General features: G+C 37.3%; 1 protein-coding gene and 1 non-coding gene across 2 annotated transcripts in view; both read right to left on the bottom strand.

The window, feature by feature from the left end:
* SVEP1 (sushi, von Willebrand factor type A, EGF and pentraxin domain containing 1) overlaps nt 1-21,946 on the bottom strand; it is a 201,862-nt gene that overhangs the window by 149,676 nt on the left and 30,240 nt on the right. Inside the window, exons 2-3 of the mRNA XM_021672141.2 lie at nt 21,265-21,520; nt 17,612-17,788 (exon numbers count right to left, since the gene is read on the bottom strand). Of these exons, the coding sequence (XP_021527816.2) occupies nt 17,612-17,788; nt 21,265-21,520 (433 nt within the window). The remainder of the gene's footprint in view (nt 1-17,611; nt 17,789-21,264; nt 21,521-21,946) is intronic.
* LOC135277373 (U6 spliceosomal RNA) lies at nt 10,063-10,171 on the bottom strand. Its single transcript, XR_010344981.1, has one exon. It is a non-coding gene; the product is annotated as a U6 spliceosomal RNA (small nuclear RNA).

Genomic DNA, 21,946 nt, shown 5'->3' with positions numbered 1-21,946 from the left:
GTGCTATTGATTTGTGTACATTGATTTTTATAATCTGAGACTTTACTAAATTCATTGATCAAATCTAGGAGTCGTTTGGAGGAGTCTTTAGTGTTTTTTAGATATAAAGTCATATCAGCATCAATGAGAGTTTAACTTCCACTTTTCCAATTTGGATGCTGTTTATTTCTTCTTCCTGATTGCTCTGGTGAGGACTTCAAGTACTATGTTGAATAAAGTGTTGAAAGTGGCCATCTTTGTCCTGCTCCAGTTCTTAAGGGGAAGGCTTTAAACTTTTTCACATTCAGTATAATGTTGACTGCATGTTTGTCATATATGGCTTTTATATTTTGAGGTATGTTCCTTCTATGCCTAGTTTGCTAAGGGTTATTGTTATAGAGATGCTGGATTTTTATCAAATGATTTTCTTCCATCTATTGAGATGATTACATGGTTTTGTTTTTAATTTTGTATACGTACTGAATCACATTTATTGAATTATGTATGTTGAACCATTCCTACATCCCTGGGATGAAACACACTTGATTAAAGTGAAGTGTCTTTTTGATGTGCAGTTGGATTGATTTGCTGGTATTTTGGTAAGGATTTTTGCATCTATGTTCATTAGAGATATTGGTCTGTAAGAAACTACATTTTGGAGATTGGTATATCCTGGTCACTACAGAGACAGGCTTGGTTGGATGTCAGGGATATGTCTTCATGACATATGGGTATTGCTTTATGGACACTTTGATACATGGAATAGAATATGATGAAAAATATACATAAGTATTATAATGACTGGAAAGGGCAATTCTTCCTGTATAAATCCATAAATTGATATTCTTATTCATACAGAAGTTTTTTTATTTTGTTTTTGTTTCTATTTTGTTTTGCATTGAGACAGGGTCTTGTTCTGTTTCCCAGTTGGAGTGCAGTGATATGATCTTGGCTCACTATAACCTCCACTTCCTAGGTTCAAGTGATTCTTCTGCCTCAGCCACCCAGGTAGCTGGGACCACAGATGCACACCACCATGCCCAGCTAATTTTTGTATTTTTTCTAGAGATGGGGTCTTACCATGTTGCCCAGGCTGGTCTCAAACTCCTAAGCTCAAGCAATTCTCCCACCTCAGCTTCCCAAACAGCTGGGATTACAGGCATGAGCCATCGTGCCCAGCCCTTATTCATATATCAATATCAATAAAATTTTTACAGCTTTTTACAGCTCCTCATTATGGTCACATAATTTTCTTTCAAATTATTCTTAGGAAATATATTTTTTTCTTGTTAGTATAAATAGAATTTTATCACATTTTTAAAAGTGTAATGTTTCTCCATAACAAATTTTATTGATTTTAAACTATCTTACCACCTTGCAAAACTATTCTATTAATGTTAGCAATTTTTATTCCTTTGAATTTTCCAAATGAACAACGATATGGCATGCAAATAATAAAGCAACTTTCTTTGTTTTGAATATTAAATTACAGCATATAGTAAACTTGCTTTATTATTTATGATTTTGTCAAATATTTCATATATAATATGAATTCTTTTTAAATAACTTGTTCTATAGTTCACGGTTTACTTTCATATAACTGCTTCCATATTTTTACATTTGTAAACCTCAAGTTTTAATGCAAAACATTATGCCACTGATATGGTTTGGCTGAGATCCTACCCAAATTTCATCTTAAATTGTAGTTCCCATAATCCCCACATGTCATGGGAGGGACCCGGTGGAAGGTAATTTAATCCTGAGGGGTAATTTAACCATGAGGGGCAGTTACCCTCATGCTGTTCTCGTGACAGTGAGTTCTTATGCGACCTGATGGTTTTATAAGAGGATTTCCCCCCTTTTGCTCAGCACTTTTCCTTGCTGCCATTACATGAAAGAGGTTGTGTTTGCTTCCCCTTCTGCCATGATTCTAAGTTTCCTGAGGCCTCCCCAGCCCTGTAGAACTGTGAGTCAATTAAACCTCTTTCCTTTGTAAATTATGCAGTCTCAGGTATATCCTTATTAGCAGTGTGAGAACAGACCAATACAGCCACCTATGGTAGTAATGGTTTGATTTGTGGATTTGTTAAATAGCTTATTTAAATGATAAAAATCTATAGTACCCTAAATGCTATGTCTTGCAATGTTGCATGAATTAAAACACACTACCCCAAACCATCAATATATGCAACTAGCTTTAAACACACACACGTGCACTACCGTGGTTTTAGGAACAAATTTGGAAAGAATCTTAGTAACCAGATAACATAAAAGAGATAAATGTGTGATTAGCCACTTCCTATTGTTGAACTCAGCCTTCCAGATGGCTTACTTTGATACTAAGCCAGTGTTTCCCAGGGTCAGTAGACTTGTTCACCTCCACTTCTCCAAAAAAGGAATGGAAAATTCCCAGGAAGTTGGGAACCAAGCAGAGTTCCCATATGCTGTGTTCTAGCATTTTAAAATGCACCTCACTTTGTTTACTCCTTCATTCATTCACCAAAAATTTATTAATGCTTACTCCACATACATATGCTGTCTAGCAGAGGCTATAAAAAAATATAGGACACATAATCTTGCCCCAAAGGAATTAATAGAATATTAGAGAAAAGAAAACCTACCAAACATTATATAATACTATATGGTAAGTGAGAACAGAGAGAAGATACCTATGAACCCTAAATTTCAGGTCTAGCTGTGTTAGGGCTATAAATCTAAGGGAAAAGGGATGAGATGAAAGGTGTCATAGAAGTGAATTTGTTGTAAATCCTGTGGTCTAGTAAGAAATGAACAGACACACAAGACATAGGGTATTCTAGGCAAAGGGAACAAAACTGCAGAAGCACGGATTCATGAAAGGGCTTGAAGTGACCGAGGAGCCACTAACAACTTGGGGTGTCTGGAGCATAAGATGCTGCAATGATCATACCCAAGAGATCATTCGACCCTAGTAGAATCACAGAATTTGATATTTCTTCTAAAAGTTTTTAAAAAGAATTACAGTAGTGTTTTGCAAATCATATTTTAATACACTAATCCAATCTGTTAATATAGAGAAGGGTTTCTTAACCTCAGTATCATTGATGCTTGTATTATCAGAGGGTGTGGGGTATTGTAGGATGTCTAGCAGCATCCCTGGCTGCTATCTGCTAGATAATAGTAGCTCTTTCCAACTATGACAATGAAAATTTCCTCCAGACATTGCTAAATGTTCCCTGGGGAGGAAGCAAAAATTCTTCCTTTAGAGCAACAGTCCCCAATCTTTGTGGTACCAGGGACTGGTTTTTTGGAAGATAATTTTTCCGCTGACTAGGGTATGAGATGGTTTCAGGATGAAACTGTTCCACTTCAGATCATTTGGCATTAGATTCTCATAAGAAGCATGCAACCTAGATGCCTCACATGGGCAGTTCACAATAGGGCTCACTCTCTGATGAGAATCTAATTTTGCCACTGATCTGACAGGAGGCAGAGCTCAGGTGGTAAGGCTTGCTCACCTGCCACACACCTCCTCCTATGCAGCCCTGTTCCTAACAGGTCACAAACCAGTACCCGTCCATGTCCCAGGGGTTGGGAACCCCTGCTATAGAGAACCATCATGGAAAAAGCACAGTAATGTATGCCAATCAGCACTTACCACATCCCTAGGACTTTAGCAAGCTTTTACATATATTATCTTATTTAATGTTTATCATGAGTCTACTATTATTTGTCACATTTTATAGACTAGGAAACTCATGTCCATAGAGATCAAAAACTGCCCAGAAAAACACAGTAGGTGACAGAATCAGGATTCATGCCGCCCACAGCAATCAGTAACTATATATGATATGAGCATGCAGCATTTAGCACACTACAAGGCACACCATGTTTTCAATGAGTTTGGAATGATGGGCAATTTGAACAAGCATAGCCTGATTTCCTCTAGCATGGGATATCATTTTCAAATTGCTAACATTGGCTATCATCCAAACTTGGCTAGACATCTAACATTTAGTCAACACCAAACCCATGCAGGCCCTGTGGAACCAAACACTGAAAATACTAAGCTACAACTTAGAAATAATTGTTTATTTAAAATATAACCTGGAAATAGCAGCAAAATATTTCTGGATCATTTCTTCGATGGATAATGACTGAGCAATGAGTGCTATGGATGAATTGCAAGTAACAGTATGAACTCTGGGGTCAGATATCTGGGTTTGCAGGCTAACTCCACGACTTTTTTTAACTTTTACTTTAGGTTCAGGGGTACATGTGCAGGTTTGTTATATAGCTAAACTCATGTCATGAGGGTTTGTTATACAGATTATTTCTGTACTAAGCCTAGTACCCAATAGTTATTTTTTCTGAACCTCTCCTTCCTCTTCCCCTTCCCCCTCAAGTAGTCCCCAGTGTCTATTGTTTCCCTCTTTGTGTTCACAAACTTCTCATTATTTAGCTCCCACTTATAAGTGAGAACATGTGGTGTTTGGTTTTCTGTTCCTGCATTAGTTTGCTAAGGATAATGACCTCCAGCTCCATCCATGTCCCTGCAAAGGACATGATCTCATTCCTTTTTAGGGCTGCATAGTATACCATGGTGTGTATGCACCACATTTTCTTTATCCAATCTGTCACTGATGGGCATTTAGGCTAATTTCACATTGTTGTTATTACGAATAGTACTGCGGTAAACATTTACATGCATGTGTCTTTATTGTAGGCTGTATTACTTTGAGAATGTACCCAGTAATGGTATCGCTGGGTCCAGTGGTAGTTCTGTTTTTAGCTCTTTGAGTTATCATCACACTGCTTTTCACAATGGTTGAACTAATTTACATTTCTACTCCCAGTGTGTAAGTGTTCTCTTTTCTCAGCAATCTCATCAGTATCTGTTGTTTTTTGACTTTTTAATAATAGCTATTCTGACTGGTATGAGAAGGTATCTCACTGTGGTTCTGATTTGCATTTCTCTAAAGATCAGTGGTATTGAGCATTTTTCATATGCTCGTTAGCTGCATGTATGCCTTTGAAAAGTGTCTGTTCGTGTCTTTTGCCCACTTTTTAATGAGGTTGCTTTTTTTCTTGTAAATTTGTTTAAGTTCCTTATACATTGTGGATATTAGGCCTTTGTCAGATGAAGAGTTTGCAAATATTTTCTCCTATTCTGTAGGTTGCGAATTTACTCTGGTGATAGTTTCTTTTGCTGTGCAGAAGCTCCTAAGTTTTATTAGATTCCAATTTTTAGTTTTTGCTTTTGTTGCAATTGTCTTTGGTGTCTTTCTCATGAAACTTTTGCCCATTCCTACGTCCAGAATGGTATTGCCTAGGTTGTCTTCCAGGATTTTTATAGTTTTGGGTTTTATATTTAAGTCTTTAATCCTTCTTGAGTTGATTTTTGTATATGGTGTAAAAAAGGGGTGCAATTTCAATCTTCTGCATATGGCTAGCCAGTTATCCCAGTACAATTTATTGAAAAGGAAATCCTTTTCCCATATCTTGTTTTTGTTCACTTTGTCAAAGATCAGATGGTTATAGGTGTATGGCCTTATTTCTGGGCTCTCTATTCTGTTCCATTGGTCTACGTGTCTGTTTTTGTAGCAGTACCATGCTATGTTGGTTATTATAGCCCCATAGTATAGGTTGAAGTTGGGTTACATGATGCCTCCACCTTTTTTCTTTTTGCTTAGGATTGTCTTGACTCTTCAGGATCTTTTTTGGTTCCATATGAATTTAAAATTGTATTTTCTAGTTCTGTGAAGAATGCTATTGATAGTCTGATAGGAATAGCACTGCATCTGTAAATTGCTTTGGGACCTATGGCCATTGTAATAATGTTGATTCTTCCTATCCATGAGAATGGAATGTTTTCCCACTGTTTGTGTCATCTCTGATTTCTTTGAGCAGTGCTTTATCATTCTTATTGTAGAGATATTTCACCTCCCTGGCTGGATGTATTTCAAGGTATTTTTTTCCTTGTGTAGCAATTGTAAATGAAATTGCATTCCTGATTTTTGTACAGTGATTTTGTATTCTGAAACTTTGCTGAAGTTGTTTATCAGCTGAATGAGTTTTTGGTCAGAGACTATAGGGTTTTCTAGATACAGAATCATGTAATCTGTAAATAGGGACAGTTTGATTTCTTCTCTTCCTATTTGGATGCCCTTTATTTCTTTCTGTTGCCTGAATGCCCTGGCTAGGACTTCCGGTACTATGCTTAATAGGAATGGTGAGAGAGAGCATCCTTGTCTTAAGCTGGTTTTCAAGTATTTTCCTCATTCAGTATGATGTTGGCTGTGGATCTGTCATAGATGTCTCTTATTATTTTAAGGTATGCTTCTTCAATACCAAGTTTATTGAGAGGTTTTTGTTTTTTTGTTTGTTTGGAGACGGAGTCTTGCTCTGTCACCAGGCTGGAGTGCAGTGGCGCAATCTCAGCTCACTGCAACCTCCGCCTCCTGGGTTAAAGCAATTCTTCTGCCTCAGCCTCCTGAGTAGCTGGGACTACAGGTGCGTGCCACCATGACCGGCTAATTTTTGTATTTTTTAGTGGAGACGGGATTTCATCATGGCCAGGATGGTTTCGATCTCTTGACCTCGTGATCCGCCCACCTCGGCTTCCCAAAGTGCTGGGATTACAGGCGTGAGCCACTGCCCCCAGCCCTATTGAGAGTTTTTAAGATGAAGGAATACTGAATTTCATCAAAAGCCTTTCCTGCATCTATTGAAATAATCATGCAGTTTTTGTCTCTAATTCTGCTGATGTGATGGGTCACATTTATTGATTTGCTTATGTTGAACCAACCTTGCATCCCAGGGATGAAGCCTACTTGACCACAGTGAACTCTCCCTCTTTATAGTTGAATGACATTAGAAAAACTACTTAAATTCTTCAAAACTGTTTCCTCTTCTGCAAATGGGGAATGTATGTAACGCAAAGACTATGCCAAGTGGCAATGCACCATTTTAAAAGAATCAACTTCCAGAACCTCAACATACATATATAACTAAATTAGTACACTGGAGAAAGTGTCTGTGGCACCTTTGCACAATTGCCTGTCTTTTATTTTTCAAAAGAAATGTGTACTTCTCACCCCTTCAAATCTTACTAAGATACATTTCCCCGAGGTGAAGAATCTTCAGCATGATTCAAAAGCTTGACATTTGGAAACCCTTCTTTAACCAAGAAATAATAAGCAGGGCCTTTAAGAAGCTTTTCTTAACTACAGACACTGTTTTACAGCGTCTATCTCCAGAACTTATTCATCTTGCATAACTAAAACTAACATATAGTCATTTAACAAGTCCTAGGAAAGTCTTTTTGGAGGGCCTCCCAGAAATTGAGAAAGTGAATGACTGTAATGATTGTGTAACAACTCCTTTTGCATGTCAAAGGTTTCAAATTCTTCAATTTCAATAAAGTTGAAAAGGACCTAAGGGACTTGTAAGCTAATAAATCATTTATGATACATTTTTGATGATAGATAACCGATGTTATTTTTGGCATGCAACTCAGGAGGAACTCCAAGAATTGAGTGACATCAATTTAACACAACTTTTTTCAACTCCCATGTACATATTTATATGAAGAAGGTTTTCAGCACTAACATCCATATAACTGAAAAAAGGATATAAAATTGATGTTGTATGCTCTCTTAACCACCAATGAATAATAGAAATCCATGGATACATAAACTAATTAACAATGCATCTTATTAAGAGATGAATTTTAAATAGTGTTTTTATGTGTAAAAAGTATCAAAATGTATAACATGCATGACAAATTATATACAATTAGCAATTGTGATAATAACACAGCCTAGTAGCTACTTTGGTCACAGAACCTTTAAAAATTAATTTCAATTTTTTCTCACAATTTTTGTAGTGAAGAAGTACAATTCTGTGATCAATAGAAGGCTTTAGAAAAAAAATTGCATCAGAATAGAATTATGTAGTAGAAGTAGAATAGAAGAGGACTAAGAAAGTAAGAAGTCAGCAAAATTTCTGTATTGAAAAATGTGCTTGTTAACAAATGGATACTAGAAAAACATTTGCTACAATATTTAGATTTCAGTGGGTATATTTGAAACTGATATAATAATTTTATTTGAAAATGTCAATATGATGTTATGAATTCCATCTTTTAAAATCCTACCAAAAAATTTAGATGGCCATTTAAAAAGCAACATGGGATTTGTAAAAATTTGATTTTTTTTTTTTAGGGGTTACATGAGCAACAGTGTTTGAAAATCATGACTCAGTTAGTACGTGTTAAATGTTTTCCCTTTGTTCACCTATCATTTTTATTGGACAGAGTCTCTTACAATGGGGCTGGGGAAAAGAAGAAGAGAAAGATAAGATCTTACAACAATAAGCAGAAATTGGTCACAATCCTTATCTTGACAATTCTTGACTACTGGTTATACTTTATGAGTATTTCTAAGGAACACAACACACTGACTTAGGGGGTTTGTGATGCTTCACACCCATAGTTTAATTTTATGTGTTTTCCTGTTATAATTGTGATAGACCGGAAAATGTACTATCAGAGCTGAATATCTACCTCTTTCAATAGAAAATGAAACAAACTAGCCTAATTTAGGCAACAGTTACAAATTCTCCAGCTTAAGTCGATGGAACCAGTGTCAACATACTAGCAATATTCCTTCATAAAAAGCAAACAGGAATACATTGCACAAATTCCTTATACCTTACAAATCCATTATTGCGTACCACTGAGGATATTTTTTTGGGGGGAAAAAACAGCTAAGCTCTGCTTACAGAACAAGATTTCCAAATGTTTTGGTTTTCATTCAAGAATTTCTAGAGCTCTTTGTCCTCTCTCTTTCCAAAGAAATGATATAATATTTAGACAGGAAAATGTGTGTATGTGTGCAGGGTTGGGGTGGGGATTTGTGTGCATATATTTACATGTATGATAAGATACTTCCACATAAATATTCCAGTGTTTCTATTTTGATAGTGTTTCATTCTTTTATGAAAATAATATAGCTGGAAATTTGGCTCAAGTTATCTGGCCCTTAGCCTTGGCCTCTATTCAGCTATAATGTTCAATCTGCTAATCATTCCTAACTCATTGAAATAGAGTCAATCTCTGCAAAAGAGCACTGTCCTCAAGATGCCTGTTGTCTCTATACTTTGTGTCTCTCAAATCCCTCCAGGGGAAATTCAGAACAGCTGCAACTGCTTGGATTTACAACAAGAGTTCACTGACTACTTTCAATGGGATTTGATGATCTACCCATCTTAAAATGACTAATCTAGGAAAGCAACCACATGGTTTATTTGATTTATTGTTGGCAAAGGTTAATCAAATGTAAATATTTTGCTTTTAAATAAATTAAAATAAATTTTTTATTTAAAAAATTTTTAAATAAAATAAAATAAATAAATAAAATAAATAAAAATTTGTTGCCTAGTACCTTTGTGCTAGGAATTCTGTGGTGCTCAAGGCAAACATGAAAACCTTGCAATTGCCTATGATTTCAGTAATGAGTTCTGTTCCACATAAAATTCTGGTATTAAAGTTGACCTCTTATTGACATCCTTTTTCTTGAGCACTTACTATAGGCTCTGAAGACAAGCAGTGGGGATACCAAATGAATTAGAAAGTCACTGCCTGTTAACAACACTTAGGAAGTAGGAGCAAAGACGATAGTTAGGTGTGATGGGAAAGGGAGCCAGAAGAAACATGAAGAAAGATCAAAGGAATGAAATAACAGGAGAGCTGCAGAAAACTAAAACTAGTTCCAGCTCCCAGCTCAAAGAATAAAGGAGAGGTCAAGTCATGCAAAGCCTCTGTACCATGTGAAGGAGCCTGAACTTTATTGTATGAGTGGGTCATAATTCAAAATATTAAACAGAGTGCAGTATGACCAGACTTGAATTTTATATAACTCATTCTGTTCTTTTCCTTCTTAATATTAGGTTGAACAATATGAAGATGCTACTTTGTAAGTTTAAAATGATCAGATACTGATAATATTGATGATATTATAAGGGATATTATCAGGGACAAACTAATACTGAACAGATTTTGAAATTATATATATATATATACACACATATATATATATATATTTAAATATGACATGCTTCACGAATTTGCTAGTCACTCTTGCACAGTGGGGCCATGCTAATTTTCTCTGTATCATTTCAATTTTAGTATATGTGCTGCCAACACAAGCACAAAAATTATACTCTTAACTGTGAGTCTGTTTGTTAAATTTCTATTTCTGTCGTTAGACTATAGATTGTGAAACCAGAAAACTTGAGCTCATATCCCAGCTCTATTAGCTGTGTGACCCTGGAAAAATTGCTTAGGTTCTCAGGCTTTTAGTTTCTTTATCTACAAAATGAGAAAATACTCCAGAGGGTTATTGTAAAGATTATATGAGTTAATACAATCAATGCTTAGAAAACTGGCATATAGTAAGCACAATTTAATATTAGCTACTATTATGATTATTATCAGTTGTTGCCATCATCATTATCATCCTCATCCTCACTATCCAAATGCCTAAGTGAAAGGTAAAGGATGAAGAAAATCATACTAGTAACAGAAGTAGAAATGTAAGTAACACCTTTTCATTAGATCCACCATTTCGCAATACTGTTCCCTTAGCTGAAGTTTAATAACTAAACCCAGAATAATATTTTCTCCATCCTCTAAATCTTATTATGCGGTGTCAAAATATCCCACCTGAATTCCTGAATCATCCAAAATATCAGCAGTAAATGAAACTGAGTTATATATGGTATTTTTAAAAACAAAAACAAAATACCAATGCTTTCGTAAAATACTGATTTACCCCAGAAAAGCTATTGATATCCGGGTATTCTTATTTTTCCTCATTTCTGGTTTCTTAAGTTGTAATGTATAATCAAGAGAAAAGAACAAGAAGTACAAGAAAAGCACACGCCCTCAAAGACTACTAGCTAAAATCACACGATTAATTTGAAACCAATTCATTGAAGATTTGAGTCAAGGGAAATTATAAACTAGTTCAGACATATCATGTATTATAAAACTAAACTCTTTGACAAAGTATTACTTGTCAGCGATTTCTAGCAAATACCTCCAGACTTGTATTCAAGTTAAGATTTTCATGGCATGGAACAGATCTACAATTACTATAATCTTTTTGTGCATCAGGATCTTGTCCATGAAGTAGCTGCTTACTGTGGCAGTGGCATACATTTCAAGGGAAGCCACTGCCCTTGGCCACAGATTTGAGAGGTCATGATTTGAAGACTCAGTTAACCCAGACCGCCAATATCCCAGAACAATGAGGAAAAAAGAGAAGAAGACCACAGTAATATCGTAATGGTCAGCCATCTTTGGTCTCAAGGGTACCCTGTGAGACAGCCTAGTGTAAAGAAAGAATGTTGGCCTGGAAATTGGGAGACCTTAATTCTACTTCAGCTCTGCCACAAATTTGCTATATGATAATGGGATGGGATATCTTCATCTTCCAAATGAATGATGAGGAAAAACCCTTATAGCCATTTCTAATATTCTACTTGTGAAACTAATTAACAAATATAATTTGTCTCAGCATCTGACCTTACCCTAATCAAGGCGAACAACCTCTACTTTTTTTCTAAGTTTTAATTTATTATTATTTTTAACTTATCATTGATTTGAAGCTTAATAACATCTGTTTTCTTCAACATTCAATGGTACATGATTCGTCTGCTTTCTTCCATTGAATATTCTTGCTTTTCACTGAATACTCATCAGATCACCTTTAGTAGGTACAAGGCCTCTTTACTAGGTGCAAGGCCTATGCACCAGCATGCACTGGTGAATGCATAAGATAATGCCCCTAGTCTAGCCTGGAACAGTAGAATTCATGAGATACACGGTTGTCACTTACATTCAAGTACTTTATACTTGAAGCAATTATTTTAATGCTCATTCATTAGCTCTCTCATATTTATATTATCTCAAAATAATGATTAATAATAAAATTCACCCCTGGTTGAGGATTGATGTGCCAGATACCATCCTAAGTACTCTAAGTATATTCTCTATTAATCCAACCATTTTTGCATACACATACACACATGCAATCTATATACATATCTACAAACATCTATACACATAGATCTCTAAATATATCTATATACATAGATATCTACATATCACATTTATATATATGTACATAGCTATGCATATATACGCATGTATATATGTACAAAATTATACTATAATTTAAGCCCATTTTATAGAAAAAACTGGGAATCAGAAGAAATTAAGTTGATCATAGCCACGTAGTTTGTAATTGGCAGAGGCTGAATTTAAGCCAGCTCTTTCTGTTTTGTGAAACGTTTTGAACACAGTTCAATGTCTGCTGTCTCTGAGAAGCAGTGTATATAAGATGTTATTTTCAAAATGGGGGAAAACAGCAGTGTGATATCTTGGAAATAATATAGGGTTTAGAGAAAGCGTCTTGGGTTCTTTCTAGGGTTCTGCTGATGGTTGGATACATTATCTTGAGCAACATACTCATCTTTCCTGAGGCCTCAATTTCCTCTTGTAGAATGAGGGGTTTAGAGCAGATAATCTCTAGGGTTACTTCTGGATCTAAAAAGGAATGATTTCCTTCTGAAAGGCATTGTTTCTGCAATGAGGATAAATACTCAGAATTCCAACTACTCAGAAAAAATTTAACATCCTCTCCTTGAGTAATAAAACAGCTATGGTCTAGTAGTCCTTCAGATCTCATCTGTCTAACTTGAAACTTCTGTGTCATCTTTTCTTCATACCGTGGGCATTTTAAAATAAAATTTAATAACATATAGCATTGTTGGCAATTACAAACTGATTTTTGCAGTTAGACTCTAAGTTCCAAGAAGGTAGTGGCCGTATCTGTCTGCTCACTGTTGAATCCCTACTTCATGCCTAGCAGTGGGCTTGGTGTGGAGAACATCCTCAACATTCATTGACCAAACGGATTTTAAAGGGGCTCACAACTTCCAGGATTTTGGTCCTGGATGATTCAGAGCTAAGATTTCTTTCTGCCTTTCTGAAAGGAGAGTCTGGTCATGAGTTCTTCATGCCATAGGAAAAATATAATTTCTTGTCTCTTAGCTCCCAGTATTCCAGAGAAGCCAATGACCAGTACTGCTTTCTACAACTACACAAAGACACAGGCACCTCTTGGGGTTCCAGTTCCACTTTTCCTAATCTCTTAGAAACAAATATTGAAGATGAACATATGAACATTTGTGTTGATGCAACTACATATAATTTAAATCGTGTATGTAAGAAAGCATCATCGAGTATAAATAAGCTGAGGCTTACGAATTTAAGAGCAGGGATGGATAAATTAATCCTTATTGGCCTGGTGCTCTTGGCTAGAACCAGCAGCAAAAGTGCTCCAATCCCCTCTACTGATGCACTAATGACAAGCTCACCCAACTACATCCATTTTATGGACTGCTGCGCCTTTCATCCTGGAATGTGCTACTGCTAGTAGCCAAAGCTACTTGGGTAACTGGGGACAGTGGGTTTGTGAACTGCCCTCTCTTTCTTCCTGTTGCTTATACACTGGAATGCAAGATTCTAGTGCCATGGAACAGCAAGAGCTGTAGCACAAAGTGGCTGAGGCTGCAGGCAGCCACAGGACAGTGGCTGGTTGGCAGGGAGCAGTACAGTCTAGGACCACACGGAAAGCAGACATGCTGACTACAGCATCCAGCAAAGAAAATGAGCTCTTCTGCCCAGGTTTGGTGGGCTAGGATGGGGGAGTAAGGAAGGGGGTTGGGGAGAGTGCCAAGCCAGGCTGTTGATGAGAGTGTGGGAAGATCCAAAGGGAGGGAAAAACAAGGGGAGGCACTTTGCCAACTCAGAGGCAGTTGGGCTGATCTCCTCCCAACCCCCCACTCTTTTTCTGCTTAAGTGAGAAATCCTGCTGGGTGGGGTGGGAGCAGGGCCAAGAAAGGAGTGATTCTGCTGGGTGAGCATGGATGGTTGGACCCAGGAAGGAGGTTTCTGCCAGCTGGGATTAAGGCCAGAGGAAGCAGGAGAAATTAAGGGAAAGGAGATGAGAGGCAACGAGAACAAAAGAGAGTAAAAGAATGACACAAGAGGAAATGTCCCAAGAGAAGAAGGAAAAAAGAAAGGAGAAAAGAAGAGAGAATGCATGTCAGATAGAGAAGAACCACATTTCTGTGTGCAGAGCAGACCTGTCTACAAAATGCCAGAATAAAATAATGTTCACATGAAATAAGCAATGAACGACCATGTAATACAAAATAAAGTGAACATACTGCTCCTAAATTTTCCTTGTGGGTGTTAATTTCCGTGAGAATACAGTTTTCCAAAACAGCAAATCATGAAAGAGCTGCAAGCTATTAAAAATAGTTGCTTTTTAGGTAAAAAGCAGATCCAACAAATGCTATCCGACACAGAAAAACTATGTACTACCTAAAAATATTAGATTTTCCTAAAATATAATGTAGAGCACAAGATTCCTAAGTTTCTCTTCTTGACTCCCTAATAAGATATAAAAATATAAAGATCTTCTTGTAAGAAAGCCTACAGAAAAATTATGAATGTCAATGAAATAAATTCCATTATTATTTTTTACTTGACTTATAAAAATTTATCTATATGCATGGGGTACAGTATATTTTAAAAACATGTATACAATGTGTATTGATCATATTATGATAATTACCATATGTGTCACCTCAATTATCATTTCTCTGTGTTGAGAACATTCAAAATCCTGTCTTCTAGCTATTTGAAGATGTGCAATAAATTATTGTTAACTATAGTCACCCTACAGCATTACAGAACATTATAACTTATTCTTCCTATCTAGTTGTAATTTTGTATCTGTTACCCAACTTCTCTCTATCCCCCATACCTCCTGCCCTTCCCAGCCTCTAGTAAGCACTCTTCTCCTTTTTACTTCTACGAGATCAACTCTTAAAAATTTCCACATATGAACCTGACCTTAAACTTCATATGGAACCAAAAAAGAGCCCGCATAGCCAAGAGAATCCTAAGCAAAAAACAAACAAAAAACAAAGCCAGAGGCATCACGCTACCTGACTTCAAACTATACTACAAGGCTACAGTAATCAAGACAGCATGGTACTGGTACCAAAACAGAGATACAGACCAATGGAACAGAACAGAGGCCTCAGAAGTAATGCCACACATCTACAACCATCTGATCTTTGACAAACCTGATAAAAACAGGCAATGGAGAAAGGATTCTCTATTCAATAATTGGTGTTGGGAAAACTGGCTAGCCATATGCAGAAAGCTGAAACTGGATGCCTTCATTATACCTTATACAAAAATTAACTCCAGATGGGTTAAAGATTTAAACATAAGACCTAACACCATAAAAACCCTGGAAGAAAACCTAGGCAATGCCATTCAGGACATAGGCATGGGCAAGGACTTCATGACTAAAACACCAAAAGCAATGGCAACAAAAGTCAAACTAGACAAATGGGATCTAATTAAACTAAAGAGCTTCTGTACAGCAAAAGAAACAATCATTAGAGTGAACCGGCAACCAACAGAATGGGAAAAATTTTTTGCAATCTACCCATCTGACAAAGGTCTAATATCCAGAATTGACAAAGAACTTAAACAAATTTACAAGAAAAAAATCAAACAACCCCATCAAAAAGTAGGTAAAGGATATGAACAGACACTTCTCTAAAGAAGACATTTATGCAGCCAACAAACATGAAAAAAAGCTCATTGTCACTTGTTATTAGAGAAATGCAAATCAAAACCACATTAAGATACCATCTCATGCCAGTTAGAATGGCGATCATTAAAAAAATCAGGAGACAACAGATGTTGGAGAGGATGTGGAGAAATAGGAGTGCTTTTACACTGTCGGTGGGAGTGTAAATTAGTTCAACCATTGTGAAGACAGTGTGGCAATTCCTCAAGGATCTAGAAATAGAAATTCCATTTGACCCAACAATCCCATTACTGCGTATATATCCAAAGGATTATAAATCATTCTGTTATAAAGACACATGCACATGTATGTTCATTGTGGCACTGTTGACGATAGCAAACACTTGGAACCAACCCAAATACCCATCAGTGATAGACCGGATTAAAAAAATGTGGCACATATACACCATGAAATACTATTCAGCCATAAAAATGGATAAATTCATGTCCTTTGCAGGGACATGAATGAAGCTGGAAACCATCATTATCAGCAAACTGTCACAAGAACAGAAAACCAAACACTGCATGTTCTCACTCAAAGTGGCTGTTGAACAATGAGAACACATGGACACAGGGAGGGGAACATCACACATCAAAGCCTGTCTGGGGTTGGGGGTGGGTAGGGGAGGGACAGCAGAGGGTGGGGGGTTGGGGAGGGATAACATTAGGAGAAATACTTAATGTAGATGATGGGGGGATGGCGCAGCAAACCACCATGGCACATGTATACCTATGTAACAAACCTGCACATTCTGCACATGTACCCCAGAACTTAAAGTATAATAATAATTTTAAAAAATTCAACATATGAGTGAGAACCCATGGTATTTGTCTTTCTGTGCCTGACTTATTTCACTCAACAACTCCAGGCTCATCCATGTTGCCATGAATGACAGGATTTCATTCTTTTTCTTTCTTTTTTTTTTTTTCTGGCTGAGTAGTCTTTCATTGTGTATATACACCACATTTTCTGTATCTATTCTTCCATTGAATAGACCCTGAGACTGATTCTGTATTTTGCCTATTGTAGCACAAGAAACATGGATGTGCAGATATCTCTTTGACATACTGATTTCCTTTCCTTTGAATATCTGCCCAGTAGTGGGATTGCTGGATCATATGGTAGTTCTCTTTTTAGTTTTTTGAGGAACCTCCATACTGTTTTCCATAATGGCTCTGCCATTATGGAAAGAGTTCTGCTTTCTCTGAATCCCTGCCATCATTTGTAATTTTTTTGTCTTTTTGATAATAGCCATTCCAGTTCCATTTTGAAATGACAGCAGTTTTAAAACTTTTTGATGTACTTTTGTGGAGAGTCCTGAAGAGTCTAAAAAACCATCAAGTGAAACATGCATTGTTTTGTGTTACAATCTTACAAGTTACATATGGCCTAGGGGCAAGAATTCAACTGGCTTCAATCTCATAGAGAGACTGAGGCATATTTTGGCTTACATGCCTAGAGGACATATTTGGCTATTTTATTACACTAATTACAAAGACCCCAAATCTTTCTCCTCCCAGTTCTGAACCGAGGCTTCAAGGGGTCTTACAAGCTTCCATTCTTCTTCTTGGAACCCTGCCATCCCCACCTGAACAAGCCTGGGCTAGCCTGATGGAGTATGAGAGGCCACATAAAAGACAGCCTTATTGTCCTAGACAAAGCCATTTTAGATCAGACCACTGTCAGACACCCAAACACATAAAAGAATCCAGCTGAGATCAGCCAGCAGCCTACTCAACTCACCGCTGTTGGCAAACAAATGAGTCAGCACAGCCAAAGCCCCAAAAAGCTGCCCCACTGACCCCACACACTTATGAGCAATAACAAGCATGTATTCCTTATAGCTATTACATTTTAGAATTGTTACACAGCAACAGACAATTGATACACACTGATTGGAAACTCACCTGTGCATTCATACTGCAGACCTTTCCCATAATACCCCTTTTCACAGATGCACTCAAAATGGCCTGTGTGTGTCCCACATTTGCAGCTTGCCATTCGGTCACAGCAGTCCTTGCCTTCATCACAAAGATATGAGCAGTGGACCATATCATCTTGAATAAAACTCCCAGAAGGTAGATCTACAAATAACATGACAGAGAGCAATAAAAAAAAAAAAAATGAGTCACCATTGAATGTTGCATTCTCTAGTCATTAAAATTTAAGTGCAAGTTGGAGAAAATATCTTTCCATATCCGTCTAATTCCCAACTGCTTCCTACTCCCACCCAAATATGAATGTGTGTTATTTGTACTAGCGCACTCTGGGATTTTGTTGCAGCCAGTTGTTATTTCAGTCTGGGACCTCATCATTAGTTCTCAAGGCCATGCAGGGTCAGGCAGAAATTAAGTACTTTAGTGAGGAATCTCCAGATGCTGCAGGAAGCAGTGCAGTCGGTTCTGCAGGTCATTCCCCCAGCTTCCAAAGCAGCAGCGTTCCACTGCCTCTGTGGGAGCTCACACCCCAGCAACCAGATTCCCCAAATCCTTGTTCAAATGAGAAACAAAGCCACCATCTTGATCACTGCACAAAGATGTTAATTGTGAGCCACTGACTTTGGAATAAACACCATCACTTCTATAGTATTCAAGTAGGTAAATAAAGACCATTCTTATTACTTCAGCCATGCTCTGAAGTGAGGCATGCTCAGAATGCAATAACTCAGGCAGACCTGTTTAGAAAGTGACTTAACAGGGTGGGGTAAGGTTGAATATGACTGACCCAGGATGGATGGCCTAGAATCAGACAAACAGTATGCCCTTTATTCTTTTGAAGAGGTTCAAACGTTTTAGACTAAATTCCAATACTAGGTCCATGGGGCTCTAAGCCCAGATATCATGATGGACCCATAGGAGGAATTCAAGTGGGTGAGTTTCAGCAAGACACATGGGCTGCAGGTGGACACCTGGGAAGGAGACTGGTGGTAGACTCAAATGTAGAACATCTGTCTCCATGCATCTAGATAGGGGCAAAGCAAAGGGAAGACTCCAGCCCCAAGGGAAAGAAACCAGTGGAACCAGGTACCCTGGTAAGCTCCTTTCAATGGACTGTGGTGTGAGTAAAAGATCTGTAACACAGACCCCTAGGACTTAGCTCTGAGACACGGGGCCACAGGTTTATTTGGCAGTAAAGCAAGTTAGAGAGCAAGACAAACCTAGTTGTCCAGCCTGGGTAACATAGTGAGACAATAACAATTAAAAAAAAATTAGCTGAGCATGGTGGTACGTGTCTGTTGTCCCAGATACTTGGAAGACAGAGGTGGGAGGATCACTTGAGCCTGGGGGGTGGAGGCTGCAGTGAGGTGTGATCACACCACTGCACTACAGCCTGGGTGACAGAATGAGACCCTGTCTCAAATAGGGTGAGAAGAAAAGAAAAACATAGCTGTCAAGACTAGTGCACTAGCAGTCAGGTCTGGAAGGGAGATAAGTGGAGGAGGTACAAATGAGGAAAGCTATTATTCTGTAACCTATGTCTATTGAGAATAGCCAGAAATATGAACAGTAGTGAGACCCAAAGTAGATCCATCTAAATTGAAAGTAGCTGCAGAGAACACAGAGGCAGGAAAAATGAGGCTCATTTCCTTTGATATGATCATGTCTTTTCATTAAAAACAGGGTTTTTTCCTACTAAACCTAGAAACTCAACTAAAGTATTACAGATTTTAGATATGAGCAGTGTAATAAACGTAGTGTCTTCTAAAACCCTATTGCATTATGGTAACCAAAATGTTTTCCTTGTTGACTCTAGTTTCTGGGTCAACTTCCAACAGGACAGAAGTCCCCAGTCCCAGAAGACAGAGGGATGACAGGAGTTGAAATGTGTTGATAGCACTCATAATTTCATAATCCCATCTGGGAACACCCACTATCTCCAACTGCAACCACCCTGTTTTCCCACTTAACATATCACTTTTATTGGAGAAAGGAGAAACAAAGGTAGTCAGTTACTGAATTTCTTCCATGTGCTAGATACTATATTCGGTAATGTTTAAATATTTTATTTAATCTTCCTGAAAACCCCTGTGATACATATAATAATACTTTCCATTTTTAAAGGAAGGAAAACTGAAGTTTATAGTTGTTAAATAAAGTGTCTATGGTAATTAATAATAAATAATAACAATAATAGCAGTTATTGAGCACTGAGTATAAAAAGCCATCAGGAACTTTCTCATCACTTTATATGTATTAACACATTTAATCCTTGTAAAAATTGTATGAAGTAGGTACTATTCTCATTCCATATTCTATTTACAAGAAACCTAAGGAATATAAAAGATAGATAATTTGTTAAAAAAAAAAAGAACTCTCAGCTAGTAGGTAACAAAATTGGGATTTAAATCCAGACATTCTGGATTTTTAAGGTTTAGCTCTTAAAAATTAGATTTCATTAAGTTGCAGACCCAGAACTTAAATCCAAAGCTATTTAAACTCATATCCATACTTTATTTCCTATACTCAGTTTCTTGTTGCTTCTAAGCCCTGTCCTAAGTCCTTCCTCACTTCACTAAAGAGATAAATCATCATCCCTCAGAGAGATAAATCTTTTTTGCTCTATGCATGGTGGCTCATGCCTATAATCCTAGCACTTTGGGAGGTCAAAGTGGGAGGACTGCTTGAGTCTAGGAGTTTGAGACCAGCCTGAACAATAAAGCAAGACCCCATCTCTGTTTTTTTTTTTTTTTAAAGAAACTACAGTAGAGCTAACCCACTTATTATGAACATCACTAATTTCTTAGAACTCATATTGCCATGGCTTTCCCCTCAAACGGAATCTTTCACATGGATACCTGCAAGGATCAAGCCTAATTTGCCACATCACTTTGAGGCTAGATTTCCTGTGATCTATTCCTAGGCTGTGTTTTCTTCTCTTAGCTCACTAAGACACATACCTGTATTCTGATAGGAAGTTTATCTAACTTAAATTATATAGCTAACTTATTATAATGTATAATTGATATAATTTATAAATTATAATTTAGAATTAAATTATAAGTGATGTACAAAAAGCTCTAATAATGATGCATTTGCTGATTTTCTTCCCTTTTAGGGTTAATGCTCTTAAGCTTTTACATAAGCATATCTATCTTCAAATTGTCAGGGCAAGAAGTATGTGTTAAGTATTTATTGTTCCTATATCTTCATGTGTATTTCTGGAAACATTCTGGTGAATTTCACTGAGCATGTCTCTGAATGTTTACTTCCTCTGTCCAGATAACTGTAAAGAGATCTAAGTCAAGCCTTCCTACTCTGTGTGTGGCCTCAAAACACACCTAAATTCATTCCATTGATTCTAAGGTGGGAGCATATGGATATTTTAGTGAAAACACATAACAGCTGTTAAGAAAAAAACAAAAGGAACTCTCTTGTTGCAAGGTCAGAATGTCATCTCTGTGAAGTTTAGCACATTTCACGATGCCCAAAGGACACATGGGCATCGTGCTCAGCAAAGACCTAGTGAGGGTTTGATATTACCCTCCTGTGAATTTCAAGCAGTGAGAGGGAAGGAAACCTCATTTAAAAGTACCTTTGTGATGCCATTAGGTTTCCATTACCTTCATGCAATGCCCGGCGAGCTAAAGCCTCAAATTCTTCAAAACTGTGTAGCAGGTAACAGTGCTCCTCCTTTGGGCTGGAAGCCATGTCATTCAGCTCTCGAATGTTCCCTTGCCATATGCCAAAAGTGAAGATCTCTACTCCTGAATCTCGCAGTGACGCTGCAATCGGTCTAGGGTCTCCCCCATTGGAATATCCATCAGTAATGAGAAATAGAACTTTCGTTGAGTTTTCTCTAGCATGAAGAAGAATTTGCTGTAATGAAATGGGGGAAAGTTAGTATGAGTTTGTACTGTGTTGCCCTACTGTGTGCTTCTCTTCTTATGTAAGGCAGTACTTGCAAAGATCATTAGTATTTCACAGGCATGAGGGATGGAGGCCCTAGTCAAAGAGTAAAACAGAAATAGGCACAGATGAGCGCCTACAATGGTCTTCTCACAGAGCCACAATAAACCTCAAAAGCATTTAAATCTGTCATTATCATCATCATCGTCAACAACATTGCTGATGGAGCTTGCTAATGAAGAGTAACAAACACTTATGGAATGAATTTGTAATCAATATTACTTATTACATTATTTTACTGATTCTCAGGCTCTCAAAATATGAAGCAAATCTGAAACCAAATTCCACAAATTCTATCTATCATCTATCTATCTATCCGTCTGTCTGTCTGTCTAT

The sequence above is a fragment of the Aotus nancymaae genome, unplaced genomic scaffold, assembly GCF_030222135.1.
Source record: "Aotus nancymaae isolate 86718 unplaced genomic scaffold, 86718_ANA_hifiasm-v0.15.2.pri h1tg000003l, whole genome shotgun sequence".
Lineage (NCBI taxonomy): Eukaryota > Metazoa > Chordata > Mammalia > Primates > Aotidae > Aotus > Aotus nancymaae.
This window is presented reverse-complemented; position numbering and strand designations above follow the sequence as displayed.